This window comes from Phoenix dactylifera, chromosome 8, assembly GCF_009389715.1.
Source record: "Phoenix dactylifera cultivar Barhee BC4 chromosome 8, palm_55x_up_171113_PBpolish2nd_filt_p, whole genome shotgun sequence".
NCBI lineage: Eukaryota > Viridiplantae > Streptophyta > Magnoliopsida > Arecales > Arecaceae > Phoenix > Phoenix dactylifera.
In genome coordinates this window covers 9,178,983-9,200,136 of record NC_052399.1, presented here as the reverse complement: position 1 = coordinate 9,200,136, position 21,154 = coordinate 9,178,983, and the positions used below count along the sequence as shown (strand labels likewise).

General features: G+C 37.6%; 1 protein-coding gene across 4 annotated transcripts; it reads right to left on the bottom strand.

The window, feature by feature from the left end:
* Window positions 1-226: 226 nt before the first annotated feature.
* Window positions 227-20,737, bottom strand: LOC103713314 (myosin-11). Of its 4 annotated transcripts, XM_039128872.1 has the most exons (12): window positions 20,493-20,737; window positions 20,268-20,404; window positions 19,663-19,835; window positions 18,245-18,445; window positions 17,912-18,034; window positions 17,461-17,498; window positions 17,260-17,383; window positions 3,680-8,578; window positions 2,978-3,103; window positions 1,956-2,063; window positions 1,722-1,864; window positions 227-871 (listed from the first exon to the last, which is right to left on the bottom strand). In XM_039128872.1, exons 3-12 carry the CDS (start codon window positions 19,738-19,740, stop codon window positions 640-642), a joined length of 6,072 nt encoding a protein of 2,023 aa, XP_038984800.1. In that variant the 5' UTR covers window positions 19,741-19,835; window positions 20,268-20,404; window positions 20,493-20,737; the 3' UTR covers window positions 227-639. The 4 variants fall into 4 exon arrangements, with proteins under 4 accessions (XP_038984800.1, XP_008798415.2, XP_008798414.2 ...); XM_008800193.3 differs by having other exon boundaries at window positions 20,268-20,737; XM_008800192.3 differs by having other exon boundaries at window positions 20,365-20,737.
* Between the last annotated feature and the right edge of the window lie 417 nt (window positions 20,738-21,154).

The window sequence follows — 21,154 nt, the reverse complement described above, 5'->3', positions numbered from 1 at the left end:
TTCACTGGCTTCTCCTTGTATAAGCACGCATATTATGGTCAACAGAATTTCTCTGTTGTTTATGGATATTCAATAAACTTGATTCATTTTTTTCCTTTCATTCAGAGTTCCATGATCGGTATCTTGTCACTCATAGTTTTACAACTAATATCTTAGCATTCTGTATGAAAATCCTTGCAGTATAGCAAGCACCAGGCCATGACATTTTTTAAGCAAAGTAAATTGCAGATGCTACAAGATCAATAACAGATTTCTATATTTGCTGTAAAATACAAGAAATTACATGAGGTATACAAGAAATAAATCATATACCACACTTTGGTTGGAACATATGAATAGCTCATTTAGATGCATAACTGAGACAAGCACCAGCTTATCTTATTTACACAACCCAAATAAGCCTCAGCCATAGATGTTTCAAAACCAAGCTTATACTCAAATATATACAGTAGATAGATCATCCATGCTTCACCAAGGTTCACCTGATTCCCTCATCTCCTTACAAAATATGGAGGCTGGTCTAGTTATCATATTCTCTCTTCTCGAAAAGGGGAGCGGCACCTGGTGAGAAATTGGCTGTCACTGCTTTGTCCACCCTGGCACTTGCTTTGTGCACCCTGGCTCTAGTGAATCAACAAACTACAATTTCTTAGGTACTCTGTTTTTGAGTGTCATTATAAGCATCTCTCTCTCTCCCTCTACCTCAGCAAACTGCAGGCTAAGCTGCGAGTATCGACCCTGCATTTCTTTCAGCTCGGTTTCTACAGCAGCATGCCTCCTCTTCAACTCAAGCATATCGTGTATTAGTTCATTGATGTCTCTGAAGCTTTGGAATACTGCTGCTTTATCATTATGTTGCTTCAAAAATGAGCTGAACAAACAAAAGGAAGAGAATATGAGTATTAGGCATGTAATCTACCAAGAGACAGCAGTTGGTTGACATTAAAGGAACTCTGATTGATTATATGCCTGCATCTGTAGACTTGAGGCAACCAAAAACATAGTTCAATCTGCAGGAAGACCCCAAAATTAGCAGCTATGGCATGTCTAAAATATGTTTGGTGGAAATCCTTTTTGACATGGTAATCATCCCCAGCTCACCCTATCTCAAATTCTAACAATAGTACCTTTTGCAGTGAGATCAGCGTTTGCGTATATCAATTGATAGGTGTGAAAAGAAGACACCGGGCAAAATCTGGATGAAAGTCATGATAGGTCTTGAGGGGACATAAAGCAATGTTTCCGTTATAACAACTCTTATTTACCCATCCTATGTGATTTGAAGTCCCTTAGTAAAAAAGTAATGAACATTATAATGAAAAATAATTAGCAACTACTAAAAAATAATAGCATTATTTTCAGATTGTCCACACAATTAAAACAGATGAATGGTGCTTGTCTTTTTTCGGACGGGAACTTGGTGTAAAAATTTAAATTTTGAAAAAAAATAATGATACAAATGATATATAAACATGCATACATAAACATATGGAGGAGACTAGAAATCATTATAATTGCCATTATAATGTTACTAAGGATGTTATTTTAAACCTTGGCATGGAGTAGACAGCCCACTCTTGTGTTAAATAATGCCATGAACGGATATGCTTTGGAAAAGGTCAAAAAGGATAATACAGAAAAAGGAACTTTACAATCCTATAATAATGCACTGGAACTGACGGACAAGGAAATCCAATGACGAAGCACAGCTATATAATTACCTCTGGAAGCGAATGTCTGATTTTTTCTGTGTCTGCAATGCTTCTGCAAGCTCAAGTTCCAATGCAAGAACCCTTTCCAATGCATTGCCACTGCCAGGAAATTCTTTAAACGAAGGAAAAATGCTTCCCAATTGTTCATTTGCCTGACCAAGAGGAATGGGATAAAATTTGTTCAATGACACGGACAGCAGGGTTCTTTTTCTATTTGATATTTGGCAATAACAATATACGCACCATGTCTAGATGTGATACTTCTCTTTGTAAACGCTGAACGGATGGATCCAAATGATGATCTTCTAATGGAAGAAGAGAAGACAAATTCTCATTCCTCAGCTTTTCCAACTGCAAGTACAACAAAAGCATTCCTTGAAGCTAAAATAAGAATAACCATAAACATGAATAACTTGACAAGCCTGTCTACTTGGGATCAATTTATTGATGCTACTTCGCCATTCATGAGTATTTATGGTCCGAACTCCTCCAAAATTTAAGTAGATTCCTATCCATACTTACTATCATGTAATAATTATTTCATTCTTCTCACCTCTATGACCCTCCATCCTAAATCTATACTCTCTGCACCCTGCAGTTATGCCATCTGAAGTCCATATTGCATGATTAAATCATCCCAAATAGGTTACCCTCTTTTTCTCCACTTGATACTATCGCCAGTGTCTAGCCATCTAAAATGGGCTTCACTTCATCCTCTACCAAACCTACTCCCGACTTTCCCCCACTTTGATCCTTTTTAACACCATGCCTCCTAGTTTTACCCCATACTATTGGACACGTGAAACAAATGTGACAGGGGACATGGAGGGTATTGATCAGCCATCTCATTAAAGATTCAGTACCATTTATGTAAATAATTTTACCCCCATATTTAGCTGCAGATCTCTGGACATGCAGTGTGACATCTATTAGGAGTCTGCTTATGATATGTAAGAATAACTTCTGTAATGTCATAGATGAGATGCCTATCTAAAGTTCATTGACCCTCACAAAGTTTAGCAGAAATGTAGAAAAAAGTATGTGAAGAGAGTTGATAATCCTTGCAGTTTGACGTGTTACTTGCATATCATTATGAGGATAAACAGGACTTCATTAGAAAGTTCCCAAGAGATGTTGCTCCATGTGAGATCTTGAAGATACAAATTTAATAATAGCCTGTTGTAAAGGGGCTTCTACAACAAATGATGCTATGCAGTGTAATAGAAGGCTAATTATCTGGTGAAGTATTTGAGACATCAGGGTACCTCTTTTTGAAGCAGGTCCATGCCAGCCTTCAGTCTTTGCTGTTCTTTGACATGCTCCTCGAAACCAGCAATTCCTTCTGTACGATTCTTCAACACGATCTCTGGTTCAAGTGCACTTTTGGTATCCTATCAAATAATTAAAAAAAAAAACAAATTGAATAATGATGATGTCATCAAATCCAACTGACTAGTTCTCTAACCTCTACATTGTTTCTACTCTTAAAACAAAACTTATCACTAATCAATACAATGTAGTAATGATGATATCATCATATTGAAGAATTTCAGATAAAATAATCATTTTCAATTTTATCATTCTCCCTGACCTTACAATTTTTTAGAGTTGATTTAGACAAGCAAATGAGGGAAAAACATGTATTTAAGTCTTTGAGATGGATATGTAAGACCATGGGCACCCACAGAGACACCATATCTCCACAAAATCGAATATCACATACCTGCCTCTACGCATTCAGCCACTTTCCCTTTGCATGAAAACTAGAGTTAGTCTGATACAGGTGAGGACCGACATGGAAAAATATGATATGGATTGTGGAAAGCGACAGATATTTCTAATGAATTCCCATGCATGAGTTTTGTTCTAGCAAGGGTAAGTATGTCACATGCCATGCATCACCTTGCTAAAATGTATGAAATATACCGGATAGTGAGAATTAATGAAATTTGTCTCAAATAAATTACCTCTAAGACCTGTGAGCTTGGTTGAGGACTCGGATGCGAGCTTGCATTGCTGCATGTTGGCTGTACATCTTCCAAATCTCCACATGAGCTCAACATGGAACTTGTGTTTAGGAGTTCGTCTTTGACTACATTATCTAAGGGCTCCATAGTAGTAGTGGTGGCAGTATCTTTTTCAGAACAGATACATCTAGAATTTTGTGCCTCTTGGTAGACAGCTGATAAACCAGAACCACTATCAGCCAAAAGGTGCTCAATTGATGTAGATTTGCGAATAATAGATTCATGGTCTCCTTGCAACTGGAGATCTTCTATTGATGTCATGTTCTCCAAAAATTGGTTCACCAAGTCAAGTTCAATTCTGATTTTTGTTCTTTCCTCATTGCACTCCTGCAAAGAAGCTTCAAGATTTAGCTTTTCTTCCTTGCAGCAGTCGAGATTCAACATAGTACACTGCAGTTCAGCCTTCATTCTGTCATAAGCTTTGACCAATTCTCTTCTATCAGTCATGACTGTCTGTAGTTCAGTTTCCAAGTCTGAGATTTTCATTGAGAGCTCTTCAATTCTCTTTGCAAAGGCAACCTCATTTTTCTTTCTGTTTTCAACTTCATTAAGAGCATTTTGCAATTTCAATAGCATTTCTTCTGCATATTTTTTAGAGACATACAATTGATTTCTTAGCTCTTGAAGCTTAGACTCACACTGCTCTTTGATAAAAGCAATTCTCAGTGATTCCTGCATGGCAAATGATGATCCCTCCATCTCCCTTTTCTCACGAGCTTGATGACACTCAGCATCTGCTTTATCTTTGAGTTCTCTAATATGGATGGACAGATTCTTAAACTCTTCAGTCTTCAAAATCTGTTCAGAGAGTTTGTAACTGAGCTCATTGTGTTGCTCTCTTAACTTCCCCAACTCATGGACACCTTCCTCGAGCAATGACATCCGCATTTGCTGTTCATCCAATTTGGATCTGAGTATTATTCCCATAATTTCTAGCTCACATCTAGAGGATTTCAAATTATCCACCTCTTCTTCAAAACTGGCCAGCATATTTTTCAGCTGGCAAATTTCATCTTCATACTTTTGCCTTTCTAGACTATCAGCTTCAGCTCTAGCCTTCTTATCTTCATCTTCCGTAGATGCTGCCTTGTATTTGTTTATATAATTCACAAGGCCTTCTTTTTCACAAACATTACTTTCAAATTCAGATCTCAATGACTGCAGAGCAGTGGATAGTCTTGCATTTTCATCAGCTAATTGTGCTTTACCAGCCATATGTGTTTCTAGCAACGCTTTGGCATCTGCATGTTTTAAATGAAGCTCCTGAAGGTCCCTCTCCAATGTCTTGAGTTGGCGAACAAGCTCCTGCATCCTGGTGTAGAATTGACTTCTCATATAGGTAACTTTAAATTCAGCTGCTAATGAATTTTCAAGAATAGCTTCCAAGTGATTTTCCACATTGGCAACTTTAAGGCGAAGAAACAAATTCTCATCTTCTAGTTTTGTTTGGTTTTCTTGATTCTGCAACAGAAGATGCTGCGACCCAATATTTGCTGTTTCTAGATCCAAAATCCTTTTCTTGAGATGGACTGATTCAGACTTCTGTTCTTCAAAAGATAGCAACTGCTGATCTTTGTCCATCAGTTGTGATACAAGACTTGTAACTTCAGCCTCAAATTCCTCTCTCGAGCATCTTTCAATCCGCAGATCTTGATGGGCACATTGTAGAGTTTCTTTTAGACTTCTAATCTCATTTTCCATCTGGATGGATGCCTCATCTCCAGACTGTATAGACATCAACAATGCTCTTTTCTCCTGCATGCAATTCATAAGACTGATTTTTGTCCTTTCAAGTTCCTCATGGACACTCCCAAATACCAGCAGCTTCTGAGCAAGATCCCTGTTCTCATCAGTAGCATGTTGTAGTTCAATTTCAAGAACTGCAAGTTTTGATGACAACTCCCTATTTTCTGATGCATTTTTCTCTTCAGCAGCTGAGCTAATCTTTAGCTTCTCTGCGACATCTTGCAATTCAAGTTGAAGCTTTTCTACAAGGGAGTTGGACAAATGCAGCTTCTTCGTTATCTCTTCTAGATCAGATTCAAACTTCTGCTTCATGCAAACAATTTGTGATGCCATCCTGTGTAGTGAAAGTTTAGCAATATCTCTTTGTTCTTCCATCTCTTTCTTCTCCTGAAGAAACTGGAGTATTTTCTTACATGCTTCTTGTTGGAACTGTTTGAAACATATGAAGACAGCCATGTAGTCCTTGTTTTCCAGATCATGTTGTAGAGTCATGCCATCAAAAGCAAAGCCATCAATTTTCTCATTGCAATGAATCAAACTGGAGCATAAATCCACCAAGTTCTCCTGAAGGTAAGTAGTAGTTTTCTGTAGATCAACGTTTGCAGAGGACTGCTGATCAAATGCTTCCTTCAATGCCTTGAAGTCATCAATCATAGAGCTAATGTCATTCTGAAGACAGGCTTTTTGTAGGCTTTCTTCTTTTAGCAAGTTTTCAAATTCTTGCCTTTCTTCAGCACAAGCCTTATATTTACTTTCGAAAGTTCTGTACTCCAGAATCAATTTTTCATGTTCTGCAATTTTTTGGGTAAGAAAATTATTCTCTTCGGAGACATCTTCCAGTTTTGCTTGCAAAATTTGATTTTTCATTGACAAATCATCACATCTAGAGATGCAATTAGCTTCATCCTCCCTCAATATTCTGGCCTCATCCAATGCATTTGCCAGCTTCAGCAACAATGATTCCCTCATACCACTTGAATGTTCTAGCTGCTGTGTGAGTTCGACCATCTTGTCCTTCAAGTGCCTTATCCCATGATATACATCATACAGAGTTTCCTGTAAAACCTCTGAGAAAACCTTCCAGTGCATATTATGCATATGCATTTCTAAGAGTTCAGAATCTGTTTCTGAGAGGAGCTCTTTCAGCTTACAAAGCGATAAGCCCATCTCTTTTATGCCATTTGCATCATCCAATTGGTGGTTGCCTACTTCAGTACATATCTGAACAGGTTCAGCTTTATGAGGTAATTGAGAATCATGATTAGACTTATGGCTGATGCATCTTTCAGGAAGTTCTTTGTTTCTCTTAGTCTCTGGAGACGGATCAACACAAAATACAAAATCGTTCTTCACCTGAATAATATCATGTTCATATGCTTCATCCTTGAGTTGCACTTGAATGTTTGTGGGCATGCCTGTCTGTGAGATTTTACTATCCATTTTGTAGCTAATATGCTCTGTTACACCATTCTTTTCAGCTTTTGTAGATACAGTTTCTGCCTGAATTCTAGCAATAACTGGCTTGCACTGTTCTTGGTGAAATGAAGTCAACACATGATCCTTGTGCATGCACGACCGTGCCTCTTCTGAATTTTCTTCAGGGTAATGCTCATAAAAGAGTTGAGGAGAATCTGTGAAGGCTTGCTTTGCAACGTTTCCATTTGTCTCATACATGGACAAAACCTGGAAAGAGAGCAATTCAAGGTCTTTCTGTAGACGATCAACTGCCACAGAGTAGTTCTGACGAACCCTTTTAAGGGCAGTTTCTGAAGTAATAGCCCTTCTCTCAAGCTCCTTTCTGTGAGATTCTAAGCTATTCTTATCTTCAGCGAACCTCATCAACTGTTCATTCATGTCTTCAATCTGACCTTGGAGAGCAGAAATTGTATAAAGACAAGATGAATGTTCATTTCTAAAGGTTTCCAGTTCCTTTAGTGCTTGCTTGTGATTAGCCTCAAGTTCCTGAATGAATGCTTCATAGTAGCAACCCATCTGGTCCATTTTTTTTGTGAGATTTTCCTCCTCAGTTTTGGACTCCTCCAGTTTCTGCAAGAGTTCACACATTTTCTCCTCCATCTTGGTTGCAGGATCAAGATTCTTCCTCAGAGGCTCATGTTCATGAAATACTTGATGAGAACCACTCATACCATGAACCATAACTTCTGGATAATGATAGTTGCTGCAAGATCTTTCCAGATCCTGTCCTTTAACAATACCTTGCTTAAGATTATTGAAAACACATTCGAGAACCTCAAAATCACCATGAAGAAAATCAAAATCACTTCCATGGCATCCGAGGCAAGCCTTGTTTTGAATTTCTCGAACTTTATCCTCAATAAGTAACAGATCCTGGAGCCATTTGACCTGAAAATTATGAAACATACAGTCCTGGTCTGCAGAAAGAACATTATCCCCAAGATTGTCATCAAATGAAGTATCTACCAAGTCATATGTCAACTTTGGTGGAAAAGTATTTCTCCTTTCAGGAATTTTCTGCTTGACTTTAATAGATTTTATTTCTTCAAGGTCATTTTTAAGTTTTGAACACTCCAATTTTAATATGGAGACTTCTCTAGTCAGCTGTTCTCCAGTAGCAAGCTCAACACTAAGTTGTTGGGCCAAGCTTTGTGTTTCGGCACCTAATTCATCAGTGATGTGTTGTAATGCGCTTGCTTCCATTTTAAGCTGTGAAAAAGCAGATTCAGCTACCTCTAATCTTACTCTGAGTCTGTTATTTTCTTCAAAAGCTGCGGCCAGATCATTGTCAACAGAGTAGTCTGAACTCCACCCATGTCTCCAGTCACTGCTCCCTTGGGTAGAAAGCCGACTCCCATGCTGGTCCTCTTTCTCAGGTCCAGGGCTCTGAATTTGACTGAGGGTAAACTCAACTACATCACCGGATATTGTCCTCTTAAAGTTATCGATTTCATGTGTGTCAGGAATATCATTCTTTTCAGCATATAAACTGTCTGAGGTATATGATGAACCATCAACTCCAGCAGCTGAGTCTTCATAATCTTCATTTGACTCCCCCACCTCTTCAAGTGAAGGAAGCCCTGCAAAATCTTCTCTGAACCTGACCCTTGCATTAACCTATTTCCAAATGACAAGGAAAGACTTACAACCAATAGCAAATGTGACCAAATATCACTATCCTATTGGTACTCTAAGCAGTCATTCACGATCAAAAAAAGTATGAAGGTAATACATGCCAAATTCAAATTTGGTACAAAGTTAATGGCAGCCAGACTAACCATACAGAGCTTCACAAAAATCCTAACTATAGATTGAAAGTAAACCACTTCCTATAGGAAATTAAATGATCTCGCTAATCTTTAAAAGCACAATAAAAATAAAAGTACAAAATTAGGTTAAATATAAAGATTGATGGTAAAATGAATGTTGAATTATACAGGACACATGTTTATCTTTGTTATTCTTTCCATGTTTTGAGTAACACCAGCAATATTCAAGCCACAGTAGTAGATACAACTAGCTATAACTGGCACTCTGGAACAGTTACTTCTTCTAGACACATTTTCATGGGTGAAGCCAGAATGGACAGCTGTACAAGGCAATTTTAGATCTTAGTGCAATAGCCTCATGGCTTTGGTCTGGTGAAAGATTCCATAACACGATATTATCTCCTAAATGATATGCATCCCTATGAGATAATTATAAAAATGAGTATGTTAAGGTCAATCTAGAACTATAAAAGATAAACAACGCACTTGCATGGGAATTCTAGAGTTGTATTACTAGAGGATCAAACAATGGAACCAGGTGATATGGATCTTTCATGGTTCAACAAAGACTAAATGGAATGACCTGGGATTAGTTAGGGGTATGGGCCCAGCTGAATCTTTACATTAAGAATTTACTTTTGATTTTTTTTTCTTTTTCCAACTTTTAGTTATAATTACAGCCATAACTTTTAGAATTCACAATTTAAGATCCCTGCATTCATTGAATTGATCAGTAAGACCAATCTTCAAGAGAAGTTAGAAGCACTTCACAAGCTCAGTTAAACCAAGTTATCATGGCTTGAAAGGACTAAAATGGGTATGAGGACATCCACATCTTTTCCCCCATCTAGTTATAAGTTTGATTTATAAGCAAAGATCAACTTGGCTAAATTAATGGTTAAAACTAATTCTAGATTTCTCAAGTTTTATGCAAGGTTTTAAATCCCATAGGAAGAAGGTGTCCCAGTTTTTCCATGGAACGGGACACCACGCTATCCCATCCCGGCTATGATCCCAGTCATGTATCCTAGCAGATATCCTCCATCTCTCTTCCATGCTTTCCTTTCTTTCTTTCTTTCTTTCTTTCTTTTCTTTCTTTCTTTTCTTTCTTTTTCTTCTACCTTCTTTTCTTTTCTTTCCTTTTTCTAGAGTTTCTTATCCCTTTTCTTTCTTTCTTTCTTTGTTTTCTTTTTCTTCTTCTTCCTCTTTCCTTTCTTCCTTCTTTCCTTCCTTCTTTTTTTCTCCCTTTCTTTCTTTCTTTCTTTCTTTCTTTTTTCTTCTTGTTTTTTCTTTTCACTTTTTTCTTTTCTTCGTCTTTCCTTTCTTTCTTTCCTCTTTCTTCTTCTCCCCCATATGGATAGGTTTCGGAGTCCCAACCCCATCTCAGTCCTATTTTTTCTAGTAATGGGACAGGATGGTCAGGATGCCCCTGATCCCACCGGGAAGTAAAACCTTGGTTTTAAGCCTTTGTGAACTGTATATTTAATGGCAAGGTCATCCCTGAGAGATGAAATACAATTGTGTGTGTGAATGTGTGTTCATACTTTTGCTGCCCTCATGATTCCTCTTTTCTTTAACTTTGAGGAAGGAAGACTCAATATTACATATAATACAGATTCTGCAATGAAAAATCTAAATATATTTTCAGGTTTCAGAAGTATACAATGCTGAATTTTAGACCTCTACTTCCACAAACTTGAACAACGAGACTCTTTTTTTTTGGCATCAATCTGGTACCAAATTAGACTGATCCTGCTGATTGATGGAGCATTATTTTGAGGGCACTAAGAAGCAGCTACAATAGCAAGAAGCAAGATGCAGAACTAGTTTGATTGCCTCATTAAAATGCTGCATGAGATCCTCGTGCTTCTAAGGCAAAGAAAACTCGAAGAGATCATAAGCCTGTTAAATGGCGATTGTGATGTACTATGATTCAACAGTTGATGAATCATCATAGGATCCCAGAAATTGAAGATCAAGATGTCCCTTCAGTTGAACAATAGATATTCGGCTTGAGCAAGAAAGCTTCAAGCATCAAGAAAATGTGAGGAGCATTTTTAAAAAAGCCCGCCATCATTGGTCTCCCAGGAAGCATCTAGAGAATCCAGTCACTAGAGAGACGATATGCATTAATTCAATAATCTTGAGTGTCAGCAATATGAGGATTCTCACCAGTTTTCAGGTCTATAAATGAAAGCTTTGTGATTGCTGATCTAGATACAATATCCTAATGGTATCATCACAAGAAAAACACAGTTGAACTCCATCATCAGATTGCGAAGAATTAACACTCAAGTCTGAAGATAATCATGATGACAATCTTAGGGATGACACTAGCGCACCAAAAGTGTCTGGTTTTTCCTACAACTAACCAGCAGGTTTGGGTTAGATTAAGTTCTATTTTCAGAATTTAAGTTTTATTTATAGTTTTTTTTGGTACAGCGGCGGTTCATACCCTATGGGTATGGATACGACCAACAAAATCAGAAAACAACAAGACATATAAAGAAGCCAGTACTTTGTCACCCTCCATCCACACAAAACTTCCAGAGTGGTGGGCCGCATAGGAGGCAGCCCAATCAGCCGCTCCATTCGCTTCCCTGTAGGTATGTGTGCCCTGATGGGCATCACACTTCTGCAACAATCTGCGAATGTCAAGGAGCAGTGGCCTACTCTCACCTGCACGACATCGGCCCCGGACCCAATTGATCACCATAGCCGAGAATAAGCCGATCTACACCCAAGATCCGATGGGCAAAAGATATGCCCTTCAAATATTTATACTATTTTCAAATATAATTGCACCCATAGCTTTTAGATTTGTAACTTGAGACTTTAGGTGTCCTTTTCAGCTCTGCCCTAATGACAATTTGTTAGATGGGCAGAGGGGGCTCATTTAGACAAAGCCATCATAATCTTAAAAAGCTGAAACAGGATTCAGGGTATAAATATCCATTTTCTTTAGTCACAGGTTTGGTTAAAGGGTTCTAGAACTTATATCACTATGGTCCATATATGTAGAGAGATGCCATCTGCAAGAGATGGAATATGATCAAAAATGAAATAGCACAGTTGTTCCTATTCTTCTAGTTTTGGGCTTGATATTGTTAGATTGTGGAATTAGCTCCATGCAGATTTTCCATCAAAAAAATTATTTTCAGATAAATTTCAGATATTTTGTCTTGTCTAATCAATTGACTGATCTTTTTGCACAGATACATAATGGGGCTCAGAGTTGTTCAGAAGCATCAGGAGGTAAAGATCTATGAAACCTTGGATGACAAGGCAGAGATAACCTTTAAGAAGATCGCTGTGAAGAATTGCCCTTCATAGGAAAGAATGGTCATTGATCGAATTATATGAGATTGCTTTCTACACAGGCAAGGTTTAATATAAACAGTTATATCTGCGTCATGCTGGTCCAGCTCAAATTGTTGATTTGCAAAAGCAGACCTCTTAGTGCATGTTACTCATCAATTATATAGTGTTAGCTGATGGGACAATGTAGTGGTTTGGAATCATGAGAAACATCATCGTGTTCAAGAAAATAAAGGTTTGAACCTTACCTGGACCAGAAGATAGTATACCGACAATCAAACTGTATCAAGGATGTAGTTAGAGTTGCTGAATAAGATATAACTGAACTTTCTTTACATGAGAATGTCAACCAGTAAGATGTCTTGGGTCATCTATTTTAGAGAATCAAAGCAAAGAATTATTTTAAAAATTAAGGCATTGGGGAATGCTTCAGGTCAGTTACACAAATCGCATTTCTGCCCAAGAGAGAAATAGAGCTACCCATATCAAACAATGTCTCCTTCCCCCTTTGCCAAGACTCTTTCCAAGTCTAAGGGAACACCAGATGGTTGTTTTCTAGTTGCATGAGATCTCCTTATCTGCCAACCAGCCTTCTAGATTAATGGAAAAACATTTCTTTCCTGCTCATTATCTGGGCCAAAAAGCCAACCAGCCTTCTAGATTACATGGAAAAACATTTCTTTCCTGCTAATTATCTAGGCCCCCACCAAAAAAAAACTTGGTAACAATGTAGTGGTTTGGAATCATGAAAAACATCAAACTGACAATCAAACTGAATAATCAAGATTCCATAAAATAGAGGTTTGAACCTTATCTGGACCAAAAGAGAGTATATTGACAATCAAATTGAATAATCAAGATTCCATAACATCTTATACGCCAACCAGCCTTCTAGATTACATGGCAAAACATTTCTTTCCTACTAATTATCTAGGCCAAAAAAAAACTCGATAACAATATTAAGGGTCAAGATCAAGTTGAGAGCCAATTGTATAAACTCTAAAAATCTGTTAGATATTTATCTTGCTCTATGCAGTTGACTCCATTAGTTTTGTTGGGCGATGACGTGAAAGACTACGTTGACTAATATAGCTTATAAGTCGAGTTTATGAGCCATTAGTGATCCCAAATAAGAGAATGTGTCAAAGGCCAATTGTACCAGTAAACTCAAAAGGGGAACCAGGTAATACTGTCATTTAGCTCCCTGGTCATTTTCAGCTTTTACCCATCATTATATAGAAACCCTTCCTACGAGTTACCTTGTAGCATGACTAGAACAATGATAAGAGAAATAATGCAAATGCCAATTGAGCCAAAGAAAAAAAAAGCTATTGCACTATGATATCGTCATGAATATAGTTAGAGAAGCTCCTTCATATACCAAAAGGAGGTGAACCAACACATAATCATCAATGCAAAAACTTGAGAAATATGTATTGAAGTGAGTTCACTATTCTCATTGGGCAAAGAAATGCATGCATGCATTACAGCCCTTCAAGCAAGAACCACGTGAAGAAGCATACATGTTAAAAGTAATGGTATACTATGATTGAGTGGACTGATATCTAGCATAAAGGATTTTTTTAAGGCCAATATTATATGATGCATCTGCCAAAATATGTATCTAATACAGTAGGCTACTAAACACTTGTCCTTGGTGGCTAGCCTTCAAACTCAAAGTCACAACAGGTGGCATGAATTTAGATATTTGTGGCTGTGCATTGTACAGCATGTATCACACCAGGAATATACAAGCACTGAATAAGGGTACATACCTTTGCAAACACATGTGGGTATGGGTCCATATCTATTCACGTTTAACCAACACCCATGAGCAAGAACAGATAAGGACCAGTAAGATAAATTTATTGTTTTGAGCCTTGTCATGTGGCCAAGCACATCAGCATAGCACAGCAAGACACAATATATATACCTTGATTCTTGCCAAGAGCTTGTAACAAAAATGATAGATCAAATGTACACTCCATAAAAGGGAAAACAAGATAATAGAATAATTAAGATAACAATGACATTATGAGTTGCTGGAGAAACATTGTAGAGTACCTGGGAAGCTTATTCCCTGGGTGAGCAGAAAATATGCTCAAGGAAGCTTAGGCAAAAACTGAGGGTTCATAAGCACCTAATCGGTAAGTAAATGGTATGAGGGTGGAACACTTGTGACAAGGTATGAGGCTGGAACACTTGTGACAAGGCAAGTCCAATAGAAAGCTGAGTTGGTGCACTAAGTTAATTGATAATCCATGAGAGAAAAACATAGATATGAAGTTTGCTGGGCCAATGGTTGTGTAAACTTACAAAGGTGATGAACTTAACAATGTAGAATTGCACGCTAGTGAAGCTGGCAATGCAAACTGATAACAAAGATGAGTTGATTGACAAAATCACCAGGCAAAAGGGTTGAATCCAACTAGTATCAATGTAACGAGGCATTTAAGGCACAAGGCTACAATGCAAAACTGCAAGAATATGAAGTTAAGTATCCACAAACAGGACAAATTGACAGGATATGGGTCACCAATACGGTTACAACTAAGATCAGGGTAATTTAAAACTAGCTTGACCAAATCCAATATTTATGTCGACTTAAGCAAAAACATAGCAAATTCGCCCACCAAAAAATATTAGTTTAAGTGGCATGAATGTTCACATACACCAACCAGATCTCAAGTTGGTAGAAATTGGGGGTGAGAACTCAAAAAGCTTGATCCAACCCATGTCAATTCAATCCAATAGCCTCCTTGACCCAACCGGAAACCAAATATCACCTAAGCTAATTAGCATTTTAGTATCTCTGTCATTTAATTATTAGCTTTATTTCTTGGTGAGAACCTGTAGTTTTAGCAATTGTCCTGAACTTAGGTCATCCTGTAAGCTCCCCACCATGCTCGACCTAACCCAGGTAGTCTCAACTCAACTAGACCACATCTGAACTTCCTCCAACTTCAAGACTGTGTCCAGTTGTGGGTTAAAGTGGAACAAGGCTCCTTTGGTTTGCTTATTCCACTTTAACCTGCCAGATGCTAGGAAAAGAGGAGATTTATTCTGAAGGCAAAGTAAATAGTTAGTTTTCACTTAACCTTGAATAAACTACTCCACTCTAAAGTCGGTTAGGAGTATTATTTACTCCAGGCTTAATCTGCAACCACTTTCTGCTCCAAAAAGAAAACTTACTCTGCAACGAAACACAGTATAATTTTTTAAAGTTAAGGGGAGTCGAATTTTCTATCTGACTCAGCTACTTCCATTGGTAGGTTTGAGCGATAAGATGCTTGATTATCTAGCATTTATTTAAGTAAATTTTCATATACAAGATATAATACTTGATTAAGCCAAAGTTTCCTACATACTACCTAACATTTTCTAACAATTATAGCATGTTTTTATGTAATTTATTTTCATCTTATTTCAGAGAATGGTGCAACCTAGAATTTGTTTCATGTGAGTACTCTTAGCCATGGTAAGATGAAAAAGAATGTCCTTCTGCTTTTATCTGAACACAACCTAGCATTTGTTCTCACAAAAGCAAGGCACTCCACTAAACCATTGATGAAGGAAGGTCTTTCCTTCCCAAAACCCCCTCCAATGATGTGTTTCTTTCTTGTACTACCTTTTCCTGTTCATTTTTGGATTTCTCCTTTTATTTATTTCTATCCATGAATTAAAACTTTTGTTTCTTTTTCCCTTCTTTTTCTTCTTGTACTACTCCACCACCACTACCACTATTCTTGTATTTATGTACTCTTGTACTGCCACTGATTTTACTCCTGCAAGTGATAATAAGATTGTGCTTAGCTTGATGCTTAGTCTGCATGGCTTTGGATAGATTAGCCATTTGATAAGCCATTTAAACATACCAAATAGTTAATGCTTAAGAACTGAACATGGTATAGTTTTTAAATTATTTTAGCCACTTTGCCAACCAGCATTACTTTTAAACTCAGTTCTCTATGAAACCCTAAGACATACACAAATCACTATCTTATGTCCAATTGGAAGTCCAATAAAACAAAAAAACAGTGCCCGCTTAATTAACTGTACGCCCTTTAAACCCTTCAAAATAGACTTCCAGTCCAGATGTAGCCAGACGACATTATCTGCTCCAATAATCACAGAAATTATACTGATATACATCATATTGAAAACATAAAAAAAAAAAAAACACTTGTTGCAGCAAATTATGAATTCTAGGAGCTATGCTATAATATCTTACATGAGCTTCTGGCAATCATAATTGTATGATTATTCCTTAGGCTCATTACATTGTTGCCGATGGACCTAGCTTGCTGGCCTACCACTATGCACCTACTTTGGTATTTCATGATGACTTTGCCTGCATAACTCTACCAGTGGCATAGGCATAACAGAGGAGAAGTATACGAATATTGAAAGTTCTCAAATCTACTGAATTACTGATAAGAACAACAGTTAGTTCCACATGCCTTTCATTCCATGGAGACAACACTATGATTGTCATACACATATTAGTCAGTTTTCCCTACGAGGAAAAAGGAATTACACATAAATGTATGCAGTGGAGAATAAAATATAGGAGAAATTCGCAGGAAGTTGCCATACTACCATGCCAAGAACAATAGCTGATCTCAAGGGATCTACCAAGTAGGCAAGTGGAAGACAGTTACATATAATAAAAAGAATAGGCTCTTGAGAATACTTTTGAGCAAAGAGCATCCACAATTATTAATTATAAAAAGGTTATTATACTGAATCTTAAAATAACTCTTAAGAAAAAAACTTTTCAAGAAAAACATTAGTCAATATAATTAACCCTAAAAGTAAATGCATTGATCAAAGTCTTTTCGCATCAATCGATAGCTTACTGGAGCTAAGAGGCTGTGCGAGCTGGAAGTCATATAGAAAATGATATTACAAACATTGGACATCCCCAAATGAACTCTTGGGCCTTTTCTCCTTAGTTTCTATTGCAGAGATGAATATTCTTTTGTAACTCTGTCCCGTTCCCTTAAGTAAATATTATCTATTAAATTAATAACAGCGTAATCTTAAATTTATCAAACAAAATACCGAGTAGATCCAAGGTCAACCATCAATGACTCTTAGGAGCACTCTTCCAACTCTATATCAAAGTTATATAAAGCAGAAAACAGCACATATGTGGAAACTTGACAATAATTTTAAATTAACAATATAATCGTCCAAATATTACCAGACCTTGTCTGTTGGGTCACTGGCAGCCTCTGATGAAGCTGCTACAATTTCGGCTGGATCATGACTTCTCTGGCTTGATGTTGTATGAAATCCCTTCGCACTGAGCTCCCTTTGCTGTTCAAATTCTCTGAAATAACATAATCAGGTGTAAGACTGGCAGGTAATATTAATAAAAACTAGGCTATATTGTTACTGAAGCAGCACCTGAAACCAGTTTTGGAGGAGAGAAGTTGTACTGTGACCTGAAATAGTTAGTAACAGCCGTGTTTTAGAAAGAGAAACCACATTAACAATCGATTTTGTAGGTTCACAATCCAGAGAAAGAAAAGGCATTACTCGATGAAAAACTAACAAAGCATATTACTCTAATAATTGCAATTTCCTTTCAGTCTTAAGCACGGAACAAGAGTGTGAAGCACATAAAAGAAATTCATTCAACAATATTAAATAAATAGACATGAAACTTTGGTCTCATTACGTGACATGTGTTGGATGATCAGCCATAAACTAAGAACCAAACAGGCCTGACAGGCCTTTTCTGGATAACTAGAATTTGACAACAGTGGGCAAAACCATGTATAACAAAAGAAAAATAAAGCTAAAATGAAAATGTTTGGAAAAGCTTTTTCTTGGGTGGGGAGAGGAGCATTCTCACATGTAAAACTGTCCCAAAGTCACAACCATGAAGAGGTAGTGCAACAGAGGAAGGCTTCAGTGCATCTGCAAAGTTGGCAAGGTTGATGTTGACCTCCCCAAGAAGACTAGACCGAGAGGATCCCTGGTTATATTGGGAAGATTACCAAAAGGTGGAGTGAGTACTAATTACCAGTAAATATCTCAGGCACAAAATTTCAGACAATGAGATGGATTAAAGAACATATGCACACAAGCTTTTTAAATCAGAAGTCTAACGAGAAAAATATAGTGATAGCACCACTGTAAATGATATTAAATGGAGAAGTCTTGGCTGTAAAAGAGTTGGAAATACCATTGCCACCACAAGCTTATAGAGCTTCTCATCATACTTTTTGGTCCTTGCATCTTGCAGAAGTCTTGTAGTTTCATAGATTGGATCTGACCATTTACAGTTTCCGTTCCTCACACTTGCTTTGTTTGTCTTTGCAGTCACTTTTCCTCCATCAGCAGGGATGAAGGACACAAATAATTTGTCCCATCCAGGATGAGGAATCTGAAACAAGAAAAGACAATTAGTTCTCATCTATCAACTCGTGCAAAGAATTACGAAATGGATACACCAATAATAACCCGGACTTTAATTAGCATATTCTATAATCAAAGCTTCCCAAGGCAGAAACACATATGAAAATCATAATGAACCATAGCACTTCTGGTAAAAAGAAGGTCCTTTTAATCTAAATGTGTAGTGGTTTCAAAAATATGCCATGCCTAGGAGATCGCATGCAAGGCAAGCACTTTCTAAAACTATTCATCTTTAAGCTCTATATAATGTTTCTAGCTTGTGAAAGTGAATCCTGTCAAAGACTAGCCTATTGAGACATAGTTTCTGCATTCATTCAGCATCAGAGCAGTAAAATGGTAGATGGCAATATCCAACCTATTCATTGTCTATGGTGCCAGTAGAAGATAATTAAATATTATGGACATGCATGACAGTATAAGTTAATATTTGAAGCCTAATTAGCTCTTTTCAATAAGTGGCAAACACTTGGTGATGACAGTAGAGAGAATTTTGATCAAAAAATAGAGTTAGAGAAGCAATCCACTTGCCAAAATTCATAGTAGTAATATTTCAGAGAATGGGAATGAATGCTTCAAAATCATTGCTGCACCAACAAGTAGCTGAATTATCTATATATCCTTTCCATGTCAGTGACTAAGCTGGAACCTAAACATATAAAGAAGTTGCAAGCAGGGAAGGAATTGAAGTACCACAAATCATTGAAGCGAGAAAGTCAGTAGCTTCTCAAATTTCATATACTCAAATGCCTGAGATCTAACACACATAATACTCTCAGCACAACAGCACTCAAAAGAACTTTAAACATTTCCATATATAGTGAAGCTTAGCTGAGAAAAACTTAGCAAAGAAAATTCGGAAGATGATCTTTTGAAGCCAAGATGTTTTTTTAACACACACACACACACACACACACAGAGAGAGAGAGAGAGAGAGAGAGAGAGATCAGGATCTTTTGGTTTTCAAACACAACTTTAGCAAACACTGAATGCCTATGAACAAGTAAAGAATCAAGTAAAGAAGATCACGTGCATGTGTAGTCACTTGATAAAAAGAATTAAAGGAAAGGGTAAAGACTAAGATTGCATGTGAACAAAGATATATGTCCAATCTTTGAGAATTAACGAACAATTAAAGTAGTATCAAAGAAAAACAAATAAAAGCCATGGTGTAAAGGCAGAGCTTACATGTGTAGCATGAAACTGTAGCCGAAAAACCACTTTCACTTTTGTCTTTTCAGTTTTCCACTTAGGAATCCTCGACATTGTTCCAGAATCAGCTGACAGCCACCTAAAAACACGGCCTTTCCTCTTTAATTATCTCCCATGAACCTGACGACCAATATCATGTAGCCTATTTCCTGTCAAGAAAAACGAAACAAGGACAAAATCAACATCCTAAATTCTTATAACTGAACAGTAATTTTGAAACCCTACAAAATATCTGATTTTGTTCCATTTTATATACTGAAAACAAGTAAAAATTGAGAAACCCAGAAGATTAGTTTAACTTGCTCAAAAAATGCACATTTTCTTCTAAACTTAATTAACAACATTTCTTCCAAAAAAATCATTTAAACGACGGGAAACTGATTAACAGAAGCGACATCCAATATATCAGATCCCACAAAAAGGATTTCCCAAAAGGACTCTAATTTTACAGGGATGAACCAAAAGAACTAAATCGTTCCAACAGACTAAAGAATGCAATGATTCTCCATGAAAGCCCTGACCTTTTCCACTACTACAGAATCAAATGCAAGTCAGAAAGAGCTCTTTATTTAGAATCTCACCTTAACACTCTCAAATTAAACTAACAACGACAGAGTCCAAACACCTAGAACGCCAGCAGTGAGATCCCAGCAACGAATTCAAAATCCCGACACAAACCTGAGACATCAGCACCGTCGGCTGGACTTGCGGGACGATCCTGCTAGATTCAGGAGGATACTGAAACTGAAACCCTAGGAGTGGAGAGGGAATGTAGGGGGGAAAGGGACAGCTCGCCGCGCTTGTACCTAATTCCGGATCTGGTGCTTGGAGATCAAGCGAGGGCGAGGGAGCCGTCCTCGAGAAGGATCCGAAGGCCGTTGGAAAGTGAAATGGGCCTGGGATTCGAGGGCATTGGGGCCTCGCGTGGTTCGAAAGGAACTCTAGGGCTCGATCGAGCTCGCCATGGGCGACCAAGAGACCGAAGGTTTTGGGTAGAGAGGAGTGAAGAGAGAGACGAGGGGAGGATATACGGCGTAGGTATACACGAGGGGGGGAGAGAGAGAGAGAGGAGGGTTTAAGAAAAGGACATCCCGCCAAAGCCCGCTATTTTCGGATGATTAGAAACGACTAATAAAATAATATTAGTGTAGAAAAAATAAACTGGACAAACCTTTGGGTCAATTACCCGCAAGGCCGCTGGAGAGGTTGTAGCTGAGATGACTTGAATGGCTTTATTGTCACCCCCATTTTGTTGGCAATCACGCCCTTGAGGAGGAAACTTGTCCTGTTGGATGAATAGCTAGTGTGTAGAATTGAGGAAATGCCTTTCCAGCTCATTTTATTGCACAAACTTATGAAGATCCTAAAATTGCATTTGGATGCCAAATAACAAACCTTCCCTTTAATTATTTTAACTATTGATATTTTCCCCTATCCAGCTGATAACTTATGCCTTGTTTGGGATAAA

What these genes read in the sequence shown, in the direction of transcription:
- LOC103713314 (XM_008800193.3), bottom strand. Translation starts at nt 19,740, where the DNA reads ATGTCGAGGATTCCTAAGTGGAAAACTGAAAAGACAAAAGTGAAAGTG. An exon ending in TACAGTTTCATGCTACACAT is followed by an intron (nt 18,446 to 19,662) that starts GTAAGCTCTGCC and finishes TTCTTGTTTCAG; the next exon opens with ATTCCTCATCCTGGATGGGA. An exon ending in AAGTATCACATCTAGACATG is followed by an intron (nt 1,865 to 1,955) that starts GTGCGTATATTG and finishes CCTCTTGGTCAG; the next exon opens with GCAAATGAACAATTGGGAAG.